Genomic DNA, 25,863 nt, shown 5'->3' with positions numbered 1-25,863 from the left:
AAAAACAATAATATGTTCTTTACAGCTAGCCAAAATGACTGCCGCATACTTTATTTTAAATTATATATGATAGTAAAATGTTTGTTTGTTTTTTAATTGTTGCTTTTCTTCAAGAAAATAATTTATTTACCAGTATTTAAATAAATTGTCCTTTCTTCATTCATGGACTTGCTCAACATGTAATGCTTCATATTTGTTTATTTTAAGTTGTGAATGAGCATAAACACAGGTTTTGTTTAAACCTGTATTATTTACAGTGGTTTTATAAATATTGGGGTGCATATTTGAGTATATATACCCTAACGGTTCTTTAAAAAAGGTGCATTTGCCAAAAATATCAGAAATAGCTCTTTGCTGAAAAAGGTTCCCGACCCCTGGTTTAGAGAGACCGTTTTTGCCAGAAATGGCATGATAAGTGTTATTTTGTGCACTGTTGCATATTTTCAGAAGGTGAGAATCTATTTAAGATGCATTTTAATTAAAGTATTTAACTAAATTCTTCGCAGGTAAGTTATCACAAAATAAATGTTCTGTTTCATTTTATAATCAGTTAGGCCTATATTGGATCACAAAGGTTTTTTTTTTTAAACATTTGATCAAAGTAAGCAACTATACCATTACTCTTCTGCTTGACTGTCTTCATGGAATGTTCCACAATCTAAAATCTAGTTATGGCTTTTTATTTTCTTATCTTCATTTATGTGAAGCTTTTTTGACTTCATCTACATTGTAAAAAGCACTATAGAAAAAGGATGAAACAAAAAAGTCAGTGTAATTTTGGAGGAAAAAAACATGCTATTCATCTCATAAATTGTGTTTTGGTGCCATGTTAAGATAACATGCTAGCTAACCTATATGTGTTGCCAGACTGTGACTGTTTGATTTTGGAAAGCGAATCCAGGCCAGATCACTCAAATGTTTCTTTTTTTAGGAAGGGCAAAGAAGGTGAACCTGGATATTTGATCACAGACCTGGGGAATTAGAACAGTCTGACTGGTAATGCTTTTGTTTTTTTGACAATAAGCTAAAGGCAATACTGCAGAAATGTTTTAATTGGCCAAAACTAATTGTTAACCGATGCATCGCTACATATGAGCAATTCCAAGCAAATGTCAACTTTGTCATGTCAAAAAATAAGTTTTAAAGAAAATACCAAAAGTTTTTGAGTATTTGAGTTTTTGAGTATTAAAGTACTGTAAAATACTTGCTTATACAAAAAATGTAGATGTTTTCAAACGTATCCTTTGGATCAACATTATTTATTTTGGGTTGTGCAGTTAAATTCACAGAATTTCTACAAAGAACATTTTATACTAAAAACTTGCATAACTTTTTGGTCACATCCTTAACACGCTTATTTCCACTTCCCTTATTTAAAATCTAAAATTGTTTACAGATTAATATTATTCTGATCCCATAACTCTGAGGTTAGTTGTTTTGTAAAGTATAAACAGACATTTTAATATAATGTTAACATGCTTTTCTCTTTATATTTTGAATTTTTACTGCAAATGTCACATCCACAACGCTGGAACTGCTCATATCTAACTACAATTATTTCTGAAAGATAATGTAACACCAAAAGCTGGAATAACGGCTATTTAAGATTCAGTTTTGTCAATTTGAATAAATTGTATTTTTTAGATATTTAAAAAAAACTGTAAATAAAGTGTCATAATATAGTAAACATTTAAAATCCAACAATATTTTTTAAGACTATATTTTGTCTTGTATTTTAGATCAAATTAAAGCAACATTAACACTTTTTTCAAACAAAGTCAAATCTTTCCCACACTGTCTGAGTCCTTCATTCTCTTTCTTACATTTTCAGCCTCTTATTTAAATCTAAAAGACAGCTGTAGGGGTTTGTGCTCCCCATGCCGACAAACAGTGTATGGTGTTCACTCCTTCACTGCCCTGAGTATGTCAGATCAGAGGTGGCCGCTAACAATAAGCTGTTATGCATCTGTCTGCTCGACCGCACCTCCTGCTATTCTTTAACTTTGATAGAAATCAGAGGGAGAAACACAGAGTCAGAAAGAGAGAGAGAGAGGTGAGAGTGGAGCAGCACCCTTTTCTCACTGGGACTCATGGGTATCAGTGCGTTCTTTGATCTTCCTGCTTTTCAGCAGCTCATGCAGTCCACCTGCATGTCCCCATGCCCCACCTCTTCCCCTCTCAGAAACACTTGAACCCCCTGGAGGAGATCCAAGGATGGCATGGATTAAGTCTGCGGACCATCAGATGCCAAGTCTCTTTGGAGAGCATTCAGAGTTGGGTTTGGGACATTTTTTTATGGTTTAAATAGTCTACAAATTCAATTCTGTTTTACAAATGCGCAATTCAATTTGACGCTGATTTGATTTCAATTCATCAGAAGCAGTTTTTTCAGTAACAATGACAATTTTGCTTACAAAAGGAAGATGCAATTCTCTCTGCTAATGCTATTATTTTACACTACAAACAAGCAAACTTTTTTGGACGGGTCCAATTCAGTGTTTTTTAATGATTCATTAAGACAATTTATTTACAAATAAGAACTTGCTCAAAAGAGTCATTTGTTCTGAATCAGAATAAACTGGTTATGTTTTATGGCACTAAAAGGAGTAGAACCAAGAGGCCTTTTTTTAGTGAAAATCCAGTGGTCAGACTGTAGCTGTGTCTTATTTTACAGGCTGCATCCTCCTTAAAGGTCAGTCCTTCGAAGTCCACACAAGCTGAGCCGAGCATTTTGAAATAAGACGATCTAGACTACAGAGGACATATCTTGTCAACTAGCAACCGTAACGATTGCTAGTAATAATTGGTAATAAAAAATTTTATGACTTTTTTCAGTGATTTTTAAACTTATTTTAAGCAATCTGAAGGCAAAGCAAGGTTTATAAAAATCACCTTTTAGTAGGACATGTTTAATCTACTAGTTTGATAACATGCGTTTAGATATTTAAGTAAAATAAAACCTAGTTCAAACATTTAATCTGGAGTTTTCTTTAAAAACTTCCTGTTATCAGCGCGCAATGAATCTTGGAACGTTCAAGGCCGCAAAGAATCCACTGGTGGTGTCCTTCATTACCTGGAAAACAAAGAACAAATTCTGAGGCTGCATTTGAAGGAGCCTTCAATTTTTTTTCAAATGAGACCGCCTTTGTCGATCCGCAATGATGCAGCACCCTTCGAATGCATCCTTTGGAGGATGCGGTCTCTGAAATGAGACACAGCGTGTAAGTTTCTGATACACTAAAAATAGAACTCATTAATTCATTAATACGCTTATATTTAATACAATGCATATTTCTAACTAACAAAAAAGAATTAAATGATAAAACTAAACTATTAAACTATATGCTTCTGGCTCATTATGAAGTGTGCTTCACACACAGTTGAGTGGACTTGACAAATGACCAGTAGAAACACTCAAAGAACGTCTCAAAGAAAACACTCCCAATTCCTTAGCTTTAATTCTGAGAACTAACATTTCCTTTGCAGAATTAGCACACCTTGTGTGTTGCCTCTTCTTGTTAAATTGCAAATCAGAAAAAAATGGTCAGGTCATATATTTGTTTCTGATTCACTGAAAAAATAACCAGATCAAAACAGTAATTTGTTCATGAACCAGAATAAGCTGGCCAGTTTGCAAGCTTCTGATTCAATAGAAAATAAACAGGCACAAATGTTTCATTTGCTTATGAACCTTAATAAACGTGTTGCACAGTATGTTTTACTAAAAACTATTGGCTCACAGGAGTCATGCTAAAAACACCTGCATTTGTTCTTAGGGTGCTTTCACACCTTGACTTTTGCTTTGGAACCGGTCTCATTTGCCCAGTTAGCTTGATTGGTTTGGCATGTGAATCCAACAATCGTGCTCGTATATGTACCAAATCAATCGGTCCAAGATCAACTGAATGAGGCTTTTTCTTTTCAATTCAAACGAACTCTAGAGCAGATTGATTGTAGTGAGAAAGAAAAACGATTCAACGAACCAGGCTATATTACAGTGTATTACGAACATGTAATAGCCATATATCCGGCTATATGAAGAGAGAATTGACAATATTCCTATCAGTAAATGTGCGTTTTACGTGCGAATACGTAAGCGAAAGCATGCTGAAATATTAATGAGTGCTGTTTATCTGTTAGGAAAGTTTATAAAAATTACCATGTGATAATTTTTGCATATTTTAATCTAGTAACATTTGTATTAGGCATATTGTTTTGATCATTTCTACATTGACGCCTCGTAAAAAAAGATCAACATTGATCTGCTTCATGATGTTACAGCAGTCTTGGTTCATCTGTTATTTCTCTCTATAATTTAAGCCTATAATGCATAAATCTAGTCAAAGTATTTTTAAATAGATTGATATAATAGATTTTTATAAAACTTGACAACTAAAATGAGGCTTTATGAGAAAGTCTTACCTCTTTGACTTGTATATGGTGACGAGGTCTGTGGGTGTCAAAATTAAAGTGCACCTTCTCGCTCGTATATCTTATTGCTCATAATCATGAATTAGAATAACAACATGACAGCTGAGCGGAATCCGTGAGACTCTGAAAAATAAACCTTGAAACTTTGACCAATGTGAGGAGAGTTTACTCGCACGTGACTAGTTTTAACTATATTGGTCCGTTTAAAAACTTTGCCGTGTGTACGCAAACTGCACCAATACCAAAAATAAACATTGTAACAATTTTAATTTTTCTTTCAGAACAAAACAAATCGATCTACAGGTGAGAAAGCACTCTTAGTCAAATGTTTGTAATCCAGACCACAAAGGCATAAAGCAAAATAACTCTATTGTCTCTAGTGCGCAGGTGCAGAAACAGCCACATAATACAACATCTGACAACCGAGCTCTCAGGGATGTGGATGACTGCATGTGTGCGCATCCCTGAACTGGGGAGGAATTTTTCTCCTTAGCACTAGTTTATTCCCATGCCTGAGTGCATGTTTTGTGCATCTCTAAAGCAGAGAATATAATGTGTCAGACTTAACAAAACCCCTCTGAAACCCTAAATAACAGACCTGCCACTCACGCGGTGCTCTGTTATCATGTATTCTGAATCACAGGCCCTGTTTGAAGCTAAAACTGCTGCAAAAAGCCCTTTCCACCAGCAGCATTGCTGTTTACAGCACCTCAGATACACCCTTAAATAGGCTGGCGCGTGAAAACACAGCGGGCACAAAGAGAGAGAAGATAAGCAGCAATCAGTGCCAAGTTTACTCACGCAAGAGTTGAGGGGAATCTTTTTTGAATTGCGCAGTTTCAGAATTCAACGTGAGGATCAAACTTATGTTACCTCACTTTACTGAATTCAGCCGACTCTGGCAAACAGCCTAATGCTAATGACTGTGTTCTTTAAGCATGATATGTACGCTGAGGAGATAATTAGAAAAGACTGTGTGTGGGGGGAGAGTTCATGAGATTTGATGTTTTTCACAGATGCATTCTTGCTCTAAGAGTACTCCAGGATAGAGAGGAGGTGTTAGGATGCCAACTGAAGGAAGAACAAGTGTAATCCTTTAGAGGACTTGTTCCAAACAAAAGGCTAATTTAAAAATGGTGGGATTTGGTGTCTGGTTCAGAGTTTACAGAAATAGAAAGCAGACTAAAAATATAATAAATTATATACTTGTTTCTGTGGATTGTTTTGGTCAGGATCAAAAAACAAATGAATAGCTTAGTCATTTTTTAAGACTGAAACTAAAGACAAAAGCATTTTGTGGGAGAACTTATTAAAAACATCAAGATAACACACAACTAGGGGTGCACAATATATTGTTTCGGTATCGATATTGCAATGTGTGCATCTGCAATAGTCATATCGCATAGATATGCAATGTTGAGTTGACTTTTCCGTGTATTTTTTTACATTTACATATAGAAATCCATAAAAAAAATGCACTGCTCACTTTTATCCTTACTTTATTCCATTCAGCAATGTTTGTAGTGTGTTTATTGCATGTTATGCATGATTTACTTCCCTACAGAATCATTCCAATCAATCAAAAATGACTACAATTGATAACATTTTGGGGATCAATTCTCATTATTAACTAGTTGCTTATTAGCATGCACGTTATCAAGATACTGGCTGCTTATTAGTACTTATAAACTACATATTCTGCATGATCTTATTCTACATCCCTATCTCAAAACCTAAACTACCTAGATATTAATAATTAGCAAATCAGGAGTTCATTGTAGCAAAAGTCATATTTAATGGTTTGCTAATAGCAAGAATTAAACTTTTAAATAAAGTGTGACTATAAATTCTATCCAAATAGTGCTGTTTAATCAATTGATGAAATTTTAATGTTATATACAGCTTACCGCAACATATATCGTAGATAAATATCACAATGTCAGACTTTTCTAATATCGTGCAGCCCTACATACAACTTGGCTAATGCGCTCTGTGAATGAGAATACATGCTACATATGGTGGTATTTTTATCTTGTGAATAAATGATACAATATGTATGATAATATGATATGATCAGAGTCAAAGCGGCACCAGAAATTCCTCAGATGCACACAGATGAAGATCAGCATATAATGAGCTGTAATGGGCAACATCGTGACTATGACAAGAAAAAAACTGTTGTGCTTGAGCATGCTGTCCTTTTATAATCACATCTTGTAACATCATGCCCTGTTTTTGGTTTAATTAGATGTCTATGCTCTGTTCTGCTATCATATTTCAATCACACCACAGCAGTGTTTTGCAAGCATTCACACTTTTTAAAAAAAAACACATAATTAAACGTGGAAATGTATTAATGGCCAATTATCAATGACAATAATGCTAAATTGAGTATGGTACAGTTCTTGAGTTTGTAAGATTATTGGATTTTTATGAAATGACATTCTTATGCTTATGAAGACTGTGCTCGTTTGATCAAAATGCAGTAAAAGTATTAATAACAGATTCAAATTACTTTTAATATATTTGAAAATATAATTATTTTGAAGCATAATAAAAATGTCTTTACTGCCACAGTGTTATGAGATTTTTTGTAATTTAAACACTTGATGAATAAAATTTAGAATCTTATTTTTAAAAAAAAGATGATCTTTTAAACCTAAAGGTACAGCCAAGTGTGCCGCAAGCCTGCGTTTGAGTGAAGGTCTCGGCTGTTAGATCGCCCCCTGGGGGCTGGCTGCAGTACAAGTCATAAAGCCCGCCTCCTCCACGTTAATGAAGGAGACTTGAGCCCAAATAAAAAAAATTATTACACTTGCAATAAAAAGTCCCGAAAGATGGTTCTGGTGGATTAAGGCACTGGTTATTGTGCTGAAATAGGTGCAGATCTTCATTTTTGTAAACAGTTTGTTTTTAGCAGTAATTTAACGCTGGGCGTGTCATCGTGATTGACAGCTGTGATTGACAGTTTCTCAAAGCAGCGCGTCTGAGCTTCGGCAGGAGACTGAAATGTTATTATTCGATTTCTGTGTTATTTTATCATGACAAAATGAGTTCAGCAGTAAACTACAGTTTCTGACATACATGATCCTGGTGGAACACTGTTTATTCGCTGAAGTCAGGGCTTTTTTCGGGCTTATTAGTTTGCTGATACACGCCTAGCCACCCAGATGGCAAAATACACTCGGACCAGTTCGGCTAGATTCTCGCTTGCCGGAGACTTACCCCTCAGAGCTCAGACTGACTACCTCAGCTGGACCTTCTCCGGATGCCTGGACTCACTGCCCAATTCCAGCCCGAGTCAATCGAGCCAGATGCGGCGGCCGAGCGAGCTGGAATTAGCCCGCGACGCCGCGAGTAGGTTATGCGCTGCAGCCCGGAGCTGGCGCGATTGAATATAAAAAACCCTCATATTTGTTAACGTTATTACATCCATTTGTGTTGATATGACAGCAAACCCATGCTGAGAAGTTCGGGGGGCGTGGTTGATTTTACATAAAGCGTTTGGTTGGAAGCTCGACTCCGCTCATTTTCGCGGCTCCTCTTCTGGCTCCATCAGACAGTCCTTCTGCGCATGTCAAGGCTCCAATTTCAGCAGTCTTTTGCGACAGTTTGTGCCCGTCAAGCAGGCGTTTTGCCCTCAAGGCGTTCAATGGGAAAAGGGGCTGTCGCGTCGTCCATATTTTTTACAGTCATTGGGTACAGCATGCAAGTTTGACACCCAGTGGTTGAACTAGGTATTGCATTCACGGATCAAAACAAATGCAAGCGCAGGTTGCCAGATAGAAGACCAACAGGAGCGAGTCTGACGATCGAGCCTAAAGATTGATTTAAATAGGGTTCTATACTGATTTAAAGCAACGGCACATGATAGAAGGAATATTTTCTATATTAAAAAGAGATTTTGTCCTAACAAACACCTCGAATTGATATATTAGAAATGTTTTTTTATTTCTTGCAGCTGAACAACAGGATAGACTGACAATAAACCTTATGTGATGGGAGTTTGAATGTTATTTCGAGTGACATTTATTGTCATGTTACTGAAAGCAGCAGCAGATAGTTTAATAATATAATAAACCGTTTGAGATCGACCTTTAGAACTCAACATAAACACATCAGTAAATCAGCATCTACATTTAATAATGTTAAAGAGGTTTAATATGTATTAATTAGATTATAAACCTTACCATTTCTTGAATGAGTGCCTATTCTGTGCTTCTGAATGTCTATATTTAAATTTCTTTCATGTTTCATCTGGTGCAAACAGCCAAATTACTTATCAATGCATTTCTCACTATGTATTGTGTTGTTAGACACGTGGTTACAATATAACCTGCCCACCTAATGTTTGCATTCATAATATTTATGTTATTTGCTAATTGATAACCTCATTTGAAGGTCATGTGACCATCAGGAAGAACGCAGCATCTCATTTCTCACAGGACACGTTCTCCCGAGTTCATTCTTTCGAGGTGACCTGGCAAGACCAGTCTTTACAAGAACGCAAGTCCGTTCTCTGCGTTCTTGGAATTGCGAAAAATACACGCAACTCATTTTCAAAGCAGACAATATTTTCAAAGCAGAAAAACTGACTTCAGTATTGTTTTTCAGATGAACAAGAGTGTTCACTTGGCATTTTAAGGTATTTTTATGCTTTAGAAGAGCCAAAAACTTATACAGCACCTTTAACTAGCAAAGACATTATTTGGCCAGTAGGAAGCAAAATAATGTAATGTATTTCTTTTTATTTAGTGCCATGTCAGCAACCAAGGCTATCTTCATGGCAGGAATCTTTCAACAATAAATATACAATTTAAAAATCAACAAACAAAATAAAACATAAATTAAATAAGATTTTTTGTGTTAATACATGATAAAAATTCTAAAATCTTTTCTGGTTCCACTTTGTCAAAAATGTCCTTAAAAGAGTTAATTTCATAAAAAGTCCTTCTGGAATCAGTAAAAGCAGGACAATCCAGTAAAATATGTTTTACAGTAATAGGAGTTTTGCAGCACAAACACTGAGTGGGGTTTTCACCTTGGAGCAAAAAACCATGTGTAATTCTCGTATGCCCAATACGACATCTGGTAAAAACTACTTGATCAAATCGATTCTTAAAATGTCTTAAAATTCTGTGTGAAACATCAGGTTGGATTTCATGTAGTTTATTGTTTTCTAATGCATCCCATTCCTTTTGCCACTTGTTTAAAATGTAAGCGTTGATAAATGTAAAATGTAAGCGTTCCTCTCTGACGGAGGAATTTGGCATTTGTTCACTACTTGCTTCAAAGCATCTTTAGCAGCTGCATCAGCTCGCTCATTGCCTAAAAGCCCGACATGTCCAGGAACCCAGCAAAAAATGATGTGATAAAACTGATTTTGTAGTTGGTGAACTTTAGTTAAAATATTATCAATCAAAGGATGATCATTCGTTGAAGATTCCATAACTTGGAGGCATGATTTAGAGTCTGTGAAAATGATGGATTTGCCAGTAGGAAGCATAAACATGCAGATGAATGCAAAAATTTGGACAGATGCATAAACTAATTAAACTAGTCCTAAAAACTTAGTCATCCATTTTTTTCTCTGTATATTGGCCATAACTTTTCAGAGACATCTACAAAAAGGCTTATCTCTCATATTCATCCACAAAACAGGACTTGTTACCCCTCAGCTAACTGCTAGTTGGTCAAACTAGTTCTTAAGACATGGTGGCAATGTTTATGCAACTGGCACCAGCTGTCATTTCACAGTACTGATGACTGAACAACAAAAGAAGGATAATAAAAGATTATGAACCGGAGATATCTGACTTAAAGCGTTGTCTCCAGTCATGCTTTGGGTGGAGGCCTCTTTCTGTCCCATGCATTTGTGTGGGAGAGATGACAGAGGGCTTGATTGTAGGGACACCTGTGTTTTGTTACTGTGCCCAAACCAAAAGGTGAAACACAACAAAACACACAATCACAAAACCGCTGCTATGACAACTATCCCTATCCACCGGGACACTTTGTATTGAAAGTTATACTGGCAGAAATGTGTGTACTCACACTCCGATACAGACACAATAGTGTCCATTTGCAGTATCTCTACCTTTTCATCTCCATTTAAGCCAAAACATTAAGACGTTCAAATTCACAAACACTCTAAATAACAACAACAATACACACAAAAAAAATGCTGGAGAAGAGGCAGTTAATGCGGCTTTCTCTCAGCAGGAAAGGAGGCTTACCTCAGCTGCCTGAGTTGCTTCAGAAGAAGCGTAATGCTCTTGGCTAAAATGATTCTCTCTACTACTATTCTAGGTTTGTACCAAAAAATCTAAATAAAATGTGCATAATAAAATAAAATAAATAAAATAAAGTTTAGCATAATCATTGAATAACAAAGACTGTGAAACAGTTAAATATGCTGTATGCATGTTTTGGAGTGAAGCTTGACACAGTGTTAAATTACACACTATCTGCACTTCATATTAAATTTGGGTTACTCATCATATGTGATGCATATATTGGAACCATAAAATGTGCCAACCTCTTCCCAAAATGCTGTTGACTAAAGGGAAGCTTTGAGGAATCCATAGTCTTTCAATTTCACAGAAAATTTTTTAATTCTAATCCAAAGGTTCTCAACCCATCATTTGCAATGCTATATAACATAGTAGGGTAGGGCCGATAGACGATGCCATCGTCCATCACCGATGGCCAATAGACAACACGATGCTGAGCCAGCATCGCCGATCCTCCGCCACGCCCCCATCGCAAACCCGCTCGAAAAAATAACCCACTTAGGAACTGTTCACACTAATACGTCTTAGTGTTAAAATGGCATTTTAGAACAAAAATGATTCACATCCACACAGTGTTTTACCTAGCATTTCTGAACAGCCCTGAGTGACACACACACACACACACACAGCCACACACTGTCATGCGCTTCTCTGAGCTCCAGAGAGAAGGTGCACATCAGACAGTTTATTAAGGATCAAACGGCTAGATTGCGTCTCACTATAGTTGTTAAACGTGATATTCAGACATCACAAGTTTTCCAGAAATCGCGTATCTCCCTCCCTGTCCTCAAATAAGTCGTGCACCCTTCTCACCCCCGGATCCCTTCTCGCTCTGCAGACACGTCGCGTGCACTCAGTCACGCAGAAGGTGGATGAACCTAAACTGTGCAGAGCTGTGGCCCTCCAGGAATTGAGTTTGAGACCATTGCTATATAAAACACTGAGGCAAAGGTTCAGCATCGTTCCAGTCACCGTATTAGCCAAACTATAGAAAGCTGATGTCATACATTCATGTTTTACATTTCTTGTTGGTAGAAGCCGGTGATCATCATCATCATCATCATCATTACTCCTTTTCGCACTTGTGATAAACTTAAACTTCCCTAAGTCCTTTCACCTGCTACTCACCGATGGTCTAAAAACATGTCTGCACGGACTACTGCATAAAAGACAGGCTAATAAGCTCCACCTCTCCCCACAGACAAGAATATGCAGAGGAAGACGAACGTTTAGTTTTTTCCCCAAGCAGTGCAGGTTTTCTTCCAAGTGGAGCTGGGTTTTCCATTTATATTCTACAATCTGAAATGTGAAATACGATAAAATAAATCCAGTAATGCCTTGTCTTTGTTTTGTTTTTTTTTCTTGAAAACAATTTGTGCCCCATTTCCAATCTCTTTGTGCCCCCATGTTGAGAACCAGGGATTTAAATTAATCCAACCCCCCTGCTTGCTATACAAACTGTCCCCTGAAAAAAGAACATTAAATACATTTGCAAGTGCCGTTAAATGATCCTGAGTCAGGTTACAATGGCATAAGAACATAAATATTTCAAGTAAATGTGTATTCTTTCGGGATGAAGCCACACTCCAATCACAGTATTTAGCAGCTTCATTTATTCAACATCACAAAAACTGCACTGGTGTGATTTCAGTCAGACTGAAGCGTTTAGATGACATCTAAAAAAATGAATTATTGCTTCGTTCTGGCTGAAGTCTAACTTTCACAGTGCATGCAAACAAAATGTGTATTCCTACATCAGAGAATGTGGTTTCATCTAAACTTAGTCCACTGAGTATTTATTCTCCTGAATGTGCATTTGAGTCTTCCAAAACAAACTTTTTTTTAGAGTTCATTATCCAATGTAATGACACAGATCAGAGTGAACGAGAAAGAAATATTTCAAATTCCCTCAACACCCAATTAATTCAGAGATTATTCTTCCTTTCATATCAGGCCGCGGCTTTGCAGGATGTCTCCAAGGCCTGATTTATGCCAATAGAGCGGTACCACCCATGACCAGCTCTCTACCAATCAAGCAAATAAAAACACATCCAAAACAGATGTTTACTGTATTTGACCAAACACTGACGCGTGGGACTGTGTGAGTCTGGTAAAAACAGCTAAACTCACCCTAACTGGAGTGCTCTTTGCTTGGACACGCTGAGACTGTCCCCCTGTGGGACCAGGATCCCTTTGGCTTCCCCCGGCACCCTGCGCTCGGACCCCGGCCACTGCCGATCCATTAGCACATGTGCCATGCACACTTCCAATCCTCCTCGGCCTCTGCTTGATGCCATCTAGTAGCCGTACAAGGAGGATATTGCTAGGCAACTCATCCACGCCGCTCTCCACTAGCGTGCGGCACTCCGGGCAGCGCAGTTCTCCACGAGATCCCACAATTCCAAGCAGGCAGCGTCTGCAAAACGTATGCTGGCATGGCAACACCTTCGCCGTGGCATCTAGACGCTCCAAGCAGACCGGACACTCCAACAGGTCCAGGAGTGCAGACTCGTCCATTTTCACACTCGCACAATCTTTCTCAGCGTACTCGTTCATTCAGTCAGTTTTGTCTCGCCGGAGAGAGAAGCACATGGTGTGGGTGTGTGCATACGAGATTGTTAGGAGGGAAAGTCCAATCCTGACGTCACGTCACTCCCATGCCGTAGTCATGATCAAGTCTCTAGCATTCACTGCAGAGAATCAAAGAAAAGATATCACATAACACTTCTGTCTTATAGCATTGCATGTATTGGAACATGATCATGATTAAATAGTAGGAACATGATCATGCAGTGAAATATAAAAGGATGTTTGAGGACAGCGGCAAAAAATGAACTCCTAAAATCCAGGATGTTCTAAACATCTGAACTAGATTTGAAATGCACAGCAAACTTGACACAAATAGCAGAAACACTATGATCTGCAGAAGAAAATAAGCTCTAAATATATCACTAGCGAGATAAATCAAGGAATGTAATGTTTATGGTTCCGGCTGGAGGAAATAATTTTTTAAACTATGAATGTTTTTTTTTTTTTTTTTGCTGTCAAGCAAGGAGAAAAATTCTGATTTCGAAAGAATAGACAAAAGATAAACATTTGATATAACTCTTGCTTACTACAAGTGAAACAAGTGCAATTCAATAACTGCCAACAACCACACTATCAATCAAAGGGTTGGAAAGATTATTATTTTTACTCACATTCAACTGATTAAAAGTGTAAAGGCATTTATGATGTTCTTTTGAGTTCTCATCACTTCATCAAACAATCCTCAAAAGTAAAATGCATCACTTAAACATATGAAGCAGAACAATGTTATAAATAATAATAATGCAAAGCATTATTCTAGAAATAGCTCCACCAAATGAAAACCATTTCATCATAATTTATGTGCATTTCTTCTTTCAGATGAATATGATTGGAGTGAAATTAAAAGGATAGTTCATCCAAAAATTATAATTTTGTCATTAATTACTCACCCTTGTGTCATCCCAAACCTGTGAGACTTTAATTCTTTTTCATGGACACAAATTAAGCTATATTGGATGAAATCCTAGAGCTCTCTGATCCTAAATAGACAGAAAGGTTCCTGAATCTTTGAAATCCTGGAAAGGTACCAAAAATATTGGCAAAACAGTCACCAGGGGTCCGTTCTTCGAAGCTCGCTTAAATGATCGAAGATTTGGCAGATACTGGATCTTTCAATCTTGATAACTGATCTCTGGCTAATTTGCTAATTTACTTCTTCTAACAAATTCAAGAATCAGATTAAAATGTCTGGATGAACTGATCTGAGGTCACTGCGTGTGTTGTGAAGGATAGATCTATCGATCCTCGAAATCATGATCTGCAATGCAATGATTGGCTGACGGCACAGCAGCGTAATGACATAATCTGAATAATATTCAATTATCCTTTTAATAAAAAAAAATAGTTAAATATTGGGTGGGTAACTTTAAAATAGTACGCATTTGTATCTAAAAGTCAATATTAATAAATATTTAATTAATTTATGTTTTTGAACTTTCATTTCAGAAGGCAGACTGCATACTATATATATATATATATATATATATATATATATATATATATATATATATATATATATATATATATATATATATATATATATATAAGAACATGTCAGCATTTGATATATAGTAGTTTCAGTATTACCTTTGCTTGAAATGACCTGATCTAATCCTGTTTATATGAAATAAGCCTGCTCCAGATCAGGTTTGAGCTACCAGACCTGTTGCTTTGACAATAACTCTTGGAAGAAGTTTTGAACAACGAAATTATCCTGCATAGTGTCAAATCATCAATAACCAAATCCAGCTAAATAGGTAATCTGTGTACGAAGAACGGACCCCAAATGACACATAAAATGTGTTGACAATGTTCTTGGTACTCTTCTAGTCATTCAAAGTTTCAGAAACTTGATGTCTATGGAGGATCAGAGAGCTCTAGGATTTCAACCAATATATCTTAATTTGTGTTCCTGAAAAAAAATGAAGGTCTTGCAGGTTTGAAATGACACAAGGGTGAGTAATAAATGACAAAATTATAGTTTTTGGATGAACAATACTTTTAACTTCACTCCAATTATATAAGGAGTCAGAGAGTTCACTAACTTTATCCAGTATCATAATTTGTGTTCTGAAGATGAGGAAATGTCTCAGGAGTGTGGAATTAAACGCGGATGTGTAATTATTGACTTTTTTTTTTTTTCATTTTTGGGTGAACTATCTCGCTAAATAGCATCCTTATCAAATTTGTAAAGGCAATGATAAGTGAATAGTTTTTTTAAGAAGGTTAGTGAATGCTTTCAAAAGATCATCAATTTGCTTCAGATGAGTTTACATACAAAACACATTACTTCACTTCAGAAGAATAAACCCATTAGAGCCATATGCATTACTTTCAGCAGGGATGGATGCACTTTTTGGAGCTTTAAAACCTGGGCTCCATTCACTGCCATTGAAAGAATGATATTATTAATTTTAACCAAGATTTTATTAAATTTCACTCCAACTGTGTTCATCTGAAAGAAGCCATATCTACCTCAAATTGCTTGAGGGCTTGCAAATTATGAGATACTTTTCAGTAGTAAACCAGATAGTATAAATAATAGTAATCACTGAAGGTATTCCCCAATTTGCATACTACTCTATGCCATTCTGTTGTGCGAGTAGTGTGATCACAAACAGAAAAAGGGCACTTGAAATGTGTGCTTCATGAATTCAACTGAAACATATCCTGTTTTACAAAAAGAAGAGTATGACAAATGTTTAAATCACCTAATGCAAAACTTGAGTATTTTAGGACGGTACCTTCAAAAAATGCACGTTCGAGAATTGTTTTTGGAAAGGTATGAAAATCGGTGGTTTAAAAGTATTTTTAAAACAGAATGTGGGGTCTAGGTTCTCTGGTCTAAGCTCTATAGGCTAATACAACACAGTCCCCAAATGAACCTGGCAACAGGAACTACGCTGAAGCAACTAAATGGAGTTTTCCGTCACGTTTGGTCAGTTGGCGAAATGAGCCTTCGTGTCTAAACTGCAAATATGCGCCCAATCTTGGCTGTAGTGCTCGCGCCCGTCCCGTCTCTCCTAAAGCCCCATCCACTAACGTTACTCTACTGATTCACAGACGCTATTAAAGAGCATATCCATCTTAATGGACAGCCGAACCCTGAATACAGACCAACTACATAAAAACAAGTCAAACATCTTTACGCCATTAGCTCGTTAAACCATCTGCACCAAATCAAATTATTGTGAACAGAATAAATGTTGCAAATCATGTAATAAAGCGAAGCAATGTACTTAACATCAATCCATGTGAACGAATTTCCTCTCAAAACACAAAAGAGGGTTTTTATGGGTTTTAGGTGAACTGACAGCCAGAGTCACTGTTCACTTATTTTGTGGGAAGAGGATGCAGTGATTGTGAATGGTGACTGAGGCTGTCTGTCCATAACATCTTCCTTTGTGAAAGTCATACCGGTTTATAACAACATAAGAGTGAGTAAATGTTCAATTTTGAAAGAACTACCCCTTTAAACCTTCATCACAAACTGTAAACCTCACCCTCTCTGTCGGTAAGTTAACATCCTGAATACAACAACAACCTTGCATTTAAAACTACAAAGCCAACATTGCTTCCGACTAGCGGTACACACACACATATCGACCTTGTATTGTCTGTGAGTACGTTTAAATAACTCCTGAAACTAACTAAACCATCACCAGACGTGGTTTTAAAACTAACCACAACAGAATAGAAGGCAAATAAAACGTGTGAAGTGTGTATGTGTCACAGCAAACAGTGCCCGACACTCTTTTTCACGACACGTTTGTCTGTAACTCGTGTTCGCGTTGGTTTTAAGTAACCATGTATCTTCGAAAACTTTCACCTGATGTTCAAAATGTATTTTATAACATATTATGGAGAAATTAGAGAGTGCACAAAACGCTACCTTAAAAAAGGGCCCCTTCTCACTCCTCCTCTTCTTCCAGAACAGTTTCTTTCCCGAGTTCCTCAAACTAGGGAATTCGCCCTGGAAAAGGGATCCTGAAATCTTGCTCGCCCAGTTCTACTCAAGTTTACATATTCAGATCCTTTTATCACAGCCAAGATTAGATCGTCGCTCTTGAGCCGTTCAGTCGAAAGGGCAAAAGATCCCAGTCCAAGAGAGTCAGATGGAGTCAATTCAGAAGAAAGCAGAGAAAAACAGGAGAAGCGAGTTCTTGCGTCCGAGCGCCATGACGAGCCGCGTTGATTCTGTGGGACACCGCAGCGGACGTGCGGAGTCGGGAGGGAGGATTTTCAATCACACAGCTGAGAGAAAAAGCCGCAAGCGTTTTGAGTTCAGGTTTTGTTTTTGTGAAGTGATAGATTAACAGAAACTGTATTTCTACTTCTAGATAACCACAGAAGGAGTAAATTGTTTTTCTAAACCTCATTTAATGTCTGCAGTTAGCAACATTTTCAATGATAAATAGTTTGTTTATAATCTCCGCCGGCGTAATTTAGTGCTACAAATCACGAAAGTCACCGCTAGCGAAGGAACTATTACTCTAGTCTGATAGGATGATTAATTGAAAAGATAAATACATTTATTTAAATATGTTTATATACTGTAAACTATAGTATGCTGGTTGTTTTGTATGCATAATCAAATGAAGATTTTACCACCTTCAAGATGTAGGTGATTTGGTGATCCACAGTAATTCACAAATCCATGCAAACAGCATTTTAAGTTAAAAAACCCAATAAAACCCAACCCCAAAAAAATACTAGGACTGTTTGCAGTGACTGTGGATTAAATAATAATGTTGTAAGGTTTCTTACCGATCCTTTTACTTTCAAATATTTTATATAAAGATTTTACTTAAAATAAAGTTGAATCTACTCTAATCTAATCTAATGTATTAATTTTATTTTGCCTGTGTATAGAGTGTATATTTGACCCTTAAAGTGTCAGAAGCTTTCTCAGTGATGGGTTGCAGCTGGAAGGGCATCCGCTGCGTAAAACATATGCTGGATAAGTTGGCGGTTCATTCCGCTGTGGTGACCATAGATTAATAAAGGGACTAAGCGAAAAGAAAATGAATGAATGAATGAAGTGTCAGAAGCCTCTGAATTATCTTTTGTGAATCAACAAGGAATACAGTTTTAGCTAAAATCTTTACCATTAGAACTGAGGGAAAAGGTCACCTAGTGTAACAGGTATGGAAATTGTAGTTCACTTTAATGAAGGAACTACAAAAATGTGTGTTTTACCTGAAGTGTTTATCTCAGTATACCTGAGATGTTTTTCATTCTCCTTTAAATTTCCAAGAAAGCTGATGTTTTTTTAAAGTCCTGTTTCGCTTCCCTTTCTGCACATTTATACCTTTATTTTTCACATATATTTCATTGGGGTGACGTGGTGGTGCAGTAGGTAGTGCTGTCGCCTCACAGCATGAAGGTTGCTGGTTCAAGCCTCAGCTGGGTCAGTTGGCATGTCTGTGTGGAGTTTGCATGTTCTCCCTGTGTTTGCGTGGGTTTCCTCCGGTTGCTCCGGTTTCCCCCACAAGTCCAAAGACATGCGGTACAGATGATTTGCGTAGGCTAAAATTGTCCATAGTGAATGTGTGTGAATGAGTGTGTATGGATGTTTTCCAGGGATAGGTCGCGGCTGGAAGGGCTTCCGCTCCATAATACATATGCTGGATAAGTTGGTGGTTCATTCCGCTGTGGCGACAACAGATTGGTGAAGGGACTAAGCCGAAAAGAAAATGAATGAATGAATGAATGAATATATTTCATTATTTTTGTGTTTTCACTTTGAGATATTTTTTTGTCTAACTAAAGCATGTGAAGGCTAAATGCATTGCACTTTTCCTTTTAACAGAGGAGTTATAAGGGCGAAGACATACTGTACAATCTGTGCTTTTGTTAACATCAGGTATGTTCTGTCACTTATTGTGAAGTTGATATTATTAGGAGTTTTATTCTTTCTCTCCCCATCTTCCCTTTTTTGCACTGACTGAACATGGAAGAGAGGAGTTATAAGGGCGAAGACACACTGTAAAATCTGTGCTTTTGTTTACATCACGAGTGATAAGCAGCCGTCACAATTGCTGATATCCGTCTGGTTATTCCCACATTAAAAAGAAAACACAACGCAGAACCAGTTACACTAGGTCTACACTATTGGTCTACATCCCAATCAGCGATTAAATTAAAAGCAAACAAAAATTTTGAGTGAACAATCATTACATTACATATCATTATCATCATCAACAAGAGCTAAACTGCCAAGAATATAATTCAAACAACATTGGATGAAAACAGTAAATTCATTTGTATCTGAAATATGATGATGCATCAACAATATACTACTTTTTTAATGGACCTAACCTTGTAATGCCTACTTTTAACATGCTGTTTGTGTAAAAATAGCATGCAACACTCATATTAAAGTACCAAAAGATAAATACTCTTCTCAAACAACAAATATTCTCTCACATCAATGTGAAACCTTCAGGTACACTAAAGCTTGGCATCTTTCCTTGGGCTTGTGGCTCAAAGGTCAATTTTCCGCTACCTTCCACATGCACACTGGCACACACAAAGGTTAACATGGAGGTAAGGTTGTCAGAAGATCGACCTGTTACCTCACTGGTGTGTAAACCATGCAGGAGACCTTTTAACATCACACGTCATTCTCATACAGACCCTCTTGTTCATCAGACACAAGCCCCCAAGGCTCTGATTGTGGTTCGTATCAGATCAAAAGCTTCCCTGTTAAACAATTATGGTCAAATACCTCATGGTTTATAAAACAGGAAGTGTTTTCCATTTTAAACACTCATTCTGGAATATCCCTCTTCTTCATTCATAAAAGAGGCTTTTATCATAAGACAGCCACTGGCTTCGCTCTTTAAAGATTCAGGAAATAAGGCATGTTTCTGGGTTTCATGACTAATAGTGTGGTCACATTTACTGTACTCTGCAAAATCCATTCATTTACAGTTCGTACTTGAGTGATTGAGAGTTTCTCTTATGATTTCTCTCATGGTTATACAATCTCGACTCGCTAACCGACAGGAATCTTGGTTTAAAAGTGGCTCTGGTGAGAACTGTTTTTTTAAATTAGTCAATAGTATTGACATTAAACCTGTGTCTTTTAAACCACTTGACCATTATAACATTTTTCTATTGTGGCTGCGGGTTGTTTTTTTTTTAAGTCTCTATGAGGGGCAACGCAGTGGCTCATTGGTTTCCACTGTCGCCTCACAGCAAGAAGGTTGCTGGTTCAAGTCCTGGCTGGGTCAGTTGACATTTCTGTGTGGAGTTTGCATGTTCTCCCTGTGTTGGTGTGGGTTTCCACCTGGTTCTCTGGTTTCCCTCACAATACGAAGACATGCGGTATGGGTGAATTGAATTGAACTATATTGAACTAAATTGGCTGTACGCTCTCAGAAATTTGTCACTAGGGTGGTTCCTTTTCAAAAGGTACGAATTTGTACCTTAAAGGTCTGTACAAATACCTCAAGGGTTCATATTAGTCCCTAAAAAGTACAAAAGTGTTCCACTTAAAATTTTTAGGTACTAATATATACTTTTGTGGTACCAATACGGACCCTTCAAGTACAAATGTGTACTTTTATTTCTGAGAGTGTAGTGTATGTGTGTGAATGAGTGTGTATAAATGTTTCCCAGTACTGGGTTGCAGCTGCGTAAAACCTATGCTGGATAAGTTGGTGGTTCCTTATGCTGTGACCACCCTGATAAATAAAGGGACTAAGCCTAAGTAAAATTAGCACATGAAAGTCTCCTTGATATCAAAACAAAGTTTTTTTGAGTGTTATATTATGGCTGTTTTTGAAAAAGGAGAGGAGGTGCTCAATAGATTCCTGTTTCAGTGGGAATTATGTGAACACATTGAATAATGCTGCATGTTTCAAGGCATTTTAGGGAACCTTAAAAGGTGTGATCATATGTACTGTTGTTCAGCGCCTTTCTACAGCCAAATTCCAGTCATTTTAATAGGAGCTCATGCAGTTGGGATTTGAGTAGAAAGTGTTGGTCACACAATTCACTGAATTTTCACCAACGTGACGCACTTTTTAAAACAATTTTTATGCTAAAGGGATCATTTATCAAACAAATTATGCCATAATTGTTCTCTTATGTTGAACAATGACTTCATCATTCAACATTAATGCTGTTCCAAGCCTGAATGAATTTGGAAGTAAAACTTGTATTTTTACATGTTTGAAAACCACAAGGGGCCCCTTTGGCTTTCTTTAATAGAATTTTTTTAATAAACAGCTCTTTTAAAATGGCAATATGCTACAGTCATCCCATCATCCCACAATCATTTCAACATAACCAAAGTTTGCCAGCACTACCGTCAACAGGAATTACATCATCAGTTTTCTACCTCACTGACTCTTATTAAGACTCCATGAAGGTCTTAAGGTAACCACTGAGCAGAAATGTAGTGTTCTTTATTAACAACAGCTAGAAAAGTAGTTCATAGACAAACTTTATGTGGCTTGAGAAAGCCTCGTCTGAAAGTTTGAAGTAGTTTAAATGTTTAAATAACTGAAGTAGTTATTAAGACAATTGAAACAGTTATAACTACATATATTAGGCAAGGGAAGTTTATTTATATAGCACATTTCATACACAGTGGCAATTCAAAGTGCTTTACATAAACAAGAATAAAAGAAACAAGTAAAATAAAAATAAAAACAAATGACAAAAATGAGTAAAAAAAAAAATGTTTCTAGTATAGATTAGCATGTTTCTAGATTAGCATGTTTCTTGCTAGGCTGTTACTAGGGTGTTCTGAGTGGTTGCTAAAGGTGTTTGCTAAGATTGCTAAATATGCTTCCAGTATTGATTGTTATGTTTCCAGTATAGATTAGTATGTTTCCAGGATGGATTAGTAAATTGTTAGTATGGATCGGTATGTTGTTAGTATGTCCAATGTACAGTAAATGGCAGTTTTTTACATTGGAAGTCTATGAGACAGTTGCTAGGGTGCCCGTAAGTGGTTGTTAGGTTGTGGCTAGTAAATTGAAAAGTCATCAGTGGTTAGCAGATTGGTAATCTGAGTTAAATGAGTTCAACATTAAGTCTGTATGACAGTCTGGTGGAAAGTTAAGAGGTCAGAAAGTTTGGTCCAATATTAAGTCAATGGGACTTAATGCAGTATAGTTTGGAGGTGTGGAGTTAGTTTGGTGGTGAACAGTCTAGGGGGTAGATGCATTCTTAAAATAGTCTAAGAAGAAGAAGAAGATGGAAGAAGAAGAAGAAGTTTATGTGGTATGACAGTATCCTTGACACAATGACTTGCATTTGTGCTCAGTTCTGATGTCAGTGTATGAGTACATTTAGAAGAATGAATATTATTGTGAATGGATTTTTTGTTTTTCTTAAAATTGGGTTAACAAAACATTTATTGAGGATTAAATCCCTTGTTTGCTGTTAAAGTGCTACACACTTGAAAATAAGACTTTAAAATAAACAGCTCTTTTTAAATGGCAATATGCTGTAGTCATTTTGACTTAACCAAAGTTCGCCAGCACTACAATCAACAGGAATTACATCACCAGTTTTCTACCTCACTGGCTCTTATCATGATGAAGTAATATATCTTGCAAGAATTTATTGCGTACAGCATTAGCAGAGTACACCCAAGGCAAAACGTGTAACCTACTTGCTCAAAAGAACAAGAGCATCTTCTCTGTTATGTTTATTTACAGCCCTGCATATATATATCTAAATACATACACAGGTCGGGAAGCTGATAATTTATGTAGTGACTCATCTGTTTACAGAGCCTGAAGAGAATGTTATCGCCAACAGAGAATGCAGACGTGATGAATGTGCGACACAATGTTCAACTTGATGTCGAAAATGCCCTTTGTTATTAGTGTTCTGCTTGTCCTTTGTCTGCTGAAAGGACAAATTACAACATATAGCAGTGAGCAATTTGCACTCTTAAATAAATCATGCCACTATAACGGCAACATTTGGTAAGCAAGTGTGTGTAATTGAGCTGAAAGAGTTCATGAAGGGCTCATTTGAGTACATATGCATGCGAGTGCAGCGTGTGTTGTCATGCCTTGGCTAATGAGAACAATAAATCAGAGAGGGAAAAATAAATATGGCAAATATGTACGGAACACAGGAAGAGAAAAGGCGAGAGAGGAATAGTGTTGCGAGGCCGAGAGCAAGGGAGAATAATAAAGAAGTTAGATTTATGGTGGCAGCGCTCTTGGATGTCAGAAGTGATCCCGCTGGAACTGGCAGCAGCCCTGCGGTCATATTTCACTGTTGCCGGGGGTCATTGAGCCCACCCCCTGAAGGGAGGGGCAGAGGCTGTAAAGCCTGGCGCAAATGTCTTGGATAACCCCGGTGGGAAGGCCTGCTTTGATTTATCACTGACCCAGTCACAACCCAGTCTGAGGTGGGACTATTCTGAACTTGGAACAACAGATGCAGATGTTTCACAATTACATGAATATACATGTTTTGATCTTACAATAAGGTTGCATTTGTAGACAGTAGATATAGTGTATTAACTAATATGGCCAAACAGGAAGGGGTTGCATTTAATCATTTCTGTCAATATTGATTTATAAATATATGACTGGTCATTGATTTTATTTTTCACTGTGCACGAATGAACTAACAGTATGTTTACACTACAGCATTTTCAGCCAGTGATAGAAAACCTCTAAAGCACTTTGATGTAAATATGCATTACAATAAACAACAGTTTTTAGACAGCGAAAAACACACTTGTAAAAATATGTTTTAAAAATGTGAATAAAAAGTGTACATTTACAAAATGACATTGCCTACTACTAGTCTGGGATGCACAATTCCCTCTAAAAAAAAAATCATATTTAAAAAAAAAAAATCATGCTTGTTCATATTATTTGTGTAACTTATGGACCCTGACAACATAAGGATCCATGTGCAGTTCTTTAATAATAAGAGTCAGACAGGCAATGGTCAAACGGGAACAAAACAAAGCATAAAGGTAATCAAAAATATGTGGTCAAAATACAGGCAAAAGGTCAAAACTGTTAAACAAAGAAAGGATCAAAACACGGCAAGACAAACCAGGAAATCACTTAGTAATGTTACATATCGAAAACAAAACTCAGGATTGTGTGTTGCAGAGAGAGGTGTCTTTAAAGTCCAGTTAATGATTCACTGATGAGCTTCAGCTGTGTGTGTATGTCACCATAAGTGATCTGAAACAGGTGTGTGTGAACAGGTAGAATGAGATTTGCGGTTCTTTTGGTGGCAGAATTGTAGTTCTCCAGCAATCAGTATGGACTAGATCGGTGGTTATTATGACAATTTGGTTAAAATGAGCTAAAACAACACAATTCAATATTTATTTTATAGAATGACAAATGTTGACAAGTATTTTAAATGCAGACATAAATTGTTAGAATTTATTTTCACTCATTTAGAAGATTTAGAAGAGTCTCCATTAAGCTTTTAAGGTCACCACAGAGCAGAAATGCAGGGACGCTTCATTAACAACAACAATACTACTTTACCCAGTCAGTGGCGTTTTGATGTCAATCCATGTATACATATAAAAGAAAGAATATTATTGTCATTGCCTTTTTTTTTATTTGCTGTTGTTGTTAAAATTGGGTTAACAAAACATTTATTGTAGATTAAACCCCTCGGTTGGTGTTAAAGTGCTATACATTTAAAAATAAAGGTTCTTTATTGATGGTTCCAGAAAGAACGTTTTACATCCATGTAACTTTGTCCACAAAAGGTTCTTTATGGTAATAATGATTCTTTATCACAGAAACATAATTTGGGGAACCAAAAATGGAAACAACCAAAGGGCACTACTGCAAAAGCTACACTGTAAACTTGGTTGCCTTAAATGTTTAACCTGAATCAAATTAACCTTATGAGTTCATTGAACTTATGTTAATCTGAACTAAAACAGCTTGTGTAACTTATAAAATTAAGTTAGAACATGATTAACTTAGTTAAATAAGTTATAATGAATAAAATCTTATCGTGACTTACTGATCATATCATTTTCTACAGTCTAAAGTCTACAGTGACAAATAACTTCACTACTTGGAAAATATTTTTTTGCACTATAAACACTCGTCAAAAATCACTTTTCACTTGCCATGGCTGTTATTTTTGCTGTAGGACAATCAGAGAGAATGTGGTAGAGAACGGATAATTTTGTCCACGTGTGTTATTCTAGTTCATTCATTTGGAATGCTAGAAGCTGACGTTATCTGAACATATCAGTTACCAACCCACATTATTTTTCATTTGCGCTGGCCTCACTAGATTGCAGTGGTCATTATGGAAATGAGTGCTCTCACACTAATTTGCCCAGTAAATTCAGTGCTAAGACTAATAAATTTTGTAGCAATCCAAGCGGTTCAATTGGAATCAGCACAACTGAGAGCACTACGCAAGAAAGCTTTCCACGCAGTTTCCAAGCAAATTCAACACATTAACCAACGGAAACTGCTTGTTTTGAGAGCAAGTCTGGTGTCCAAGTCTTTAAGTTGCTATGTTTATGGAAAGCAGCTAACCATTTTGTTGACTGCAGTTTAAAAATGTT

At 36.8% G+C, this 25,863-nt stretch overlaps 1 protein-coding gene and 1 long non-coding RNA gene across 3 annotated transcripts in view; one reads left to right on the top strand and one right to left on the bottom strand.

The window, feature by feature from the left end:
* Window positions 1–17,512, bottom strand: part of sh3rf1 (SH3 domain containing ring finger 1) — a 100,293-nt gene extending 82,781 nt beyond the window's left edge. For both annotated transcript variants that reach the window (NM_001045487.3, NM_001044792.2), the window contains 2 exon segments: window positions 12,855–13,414; window positions 17,206–17,512. In NM_001045487.3, the coding sequence (NP_001038952.2) occupies window positions 12,855–13,280 (426 nt within the window). In that variant the 5' untranslated portion in view covers window positions 13,281–13,414; window positions 17,206–17,512.
* On the top strand, window positions 81–12,855 carry LOC147839165 (uncharacterized). The gene is made up of 3 exons (XR_015518400.1): window positions 81–7,106; window positions 8,137–9,146; window positions 9,928–12,855. It is a non-coding gene; the product is annotated as an uncharacterized LOC147839165 (long non-coding RNA).
* Window positions 17,513–25,863: the final 8,351 nt, after the last annotated feature.

This window comes from Danio rerio, chromosome 20 (genome assembly GCF_052040795.2).
Source record: "Danio rerio strain M-AB ecotype USA chromosome 20, GRCz13ab, whole genome shotgun sequence".
Lineage (NCBI taxonomy): Eukaryota > Metazoa > Chordata > Actinopteri > Cypriniformes > Danionidae > Danio > Danio rerio.
This window is presented reverse-complemented; position numbering and strand designations above follow the sequence as displayed.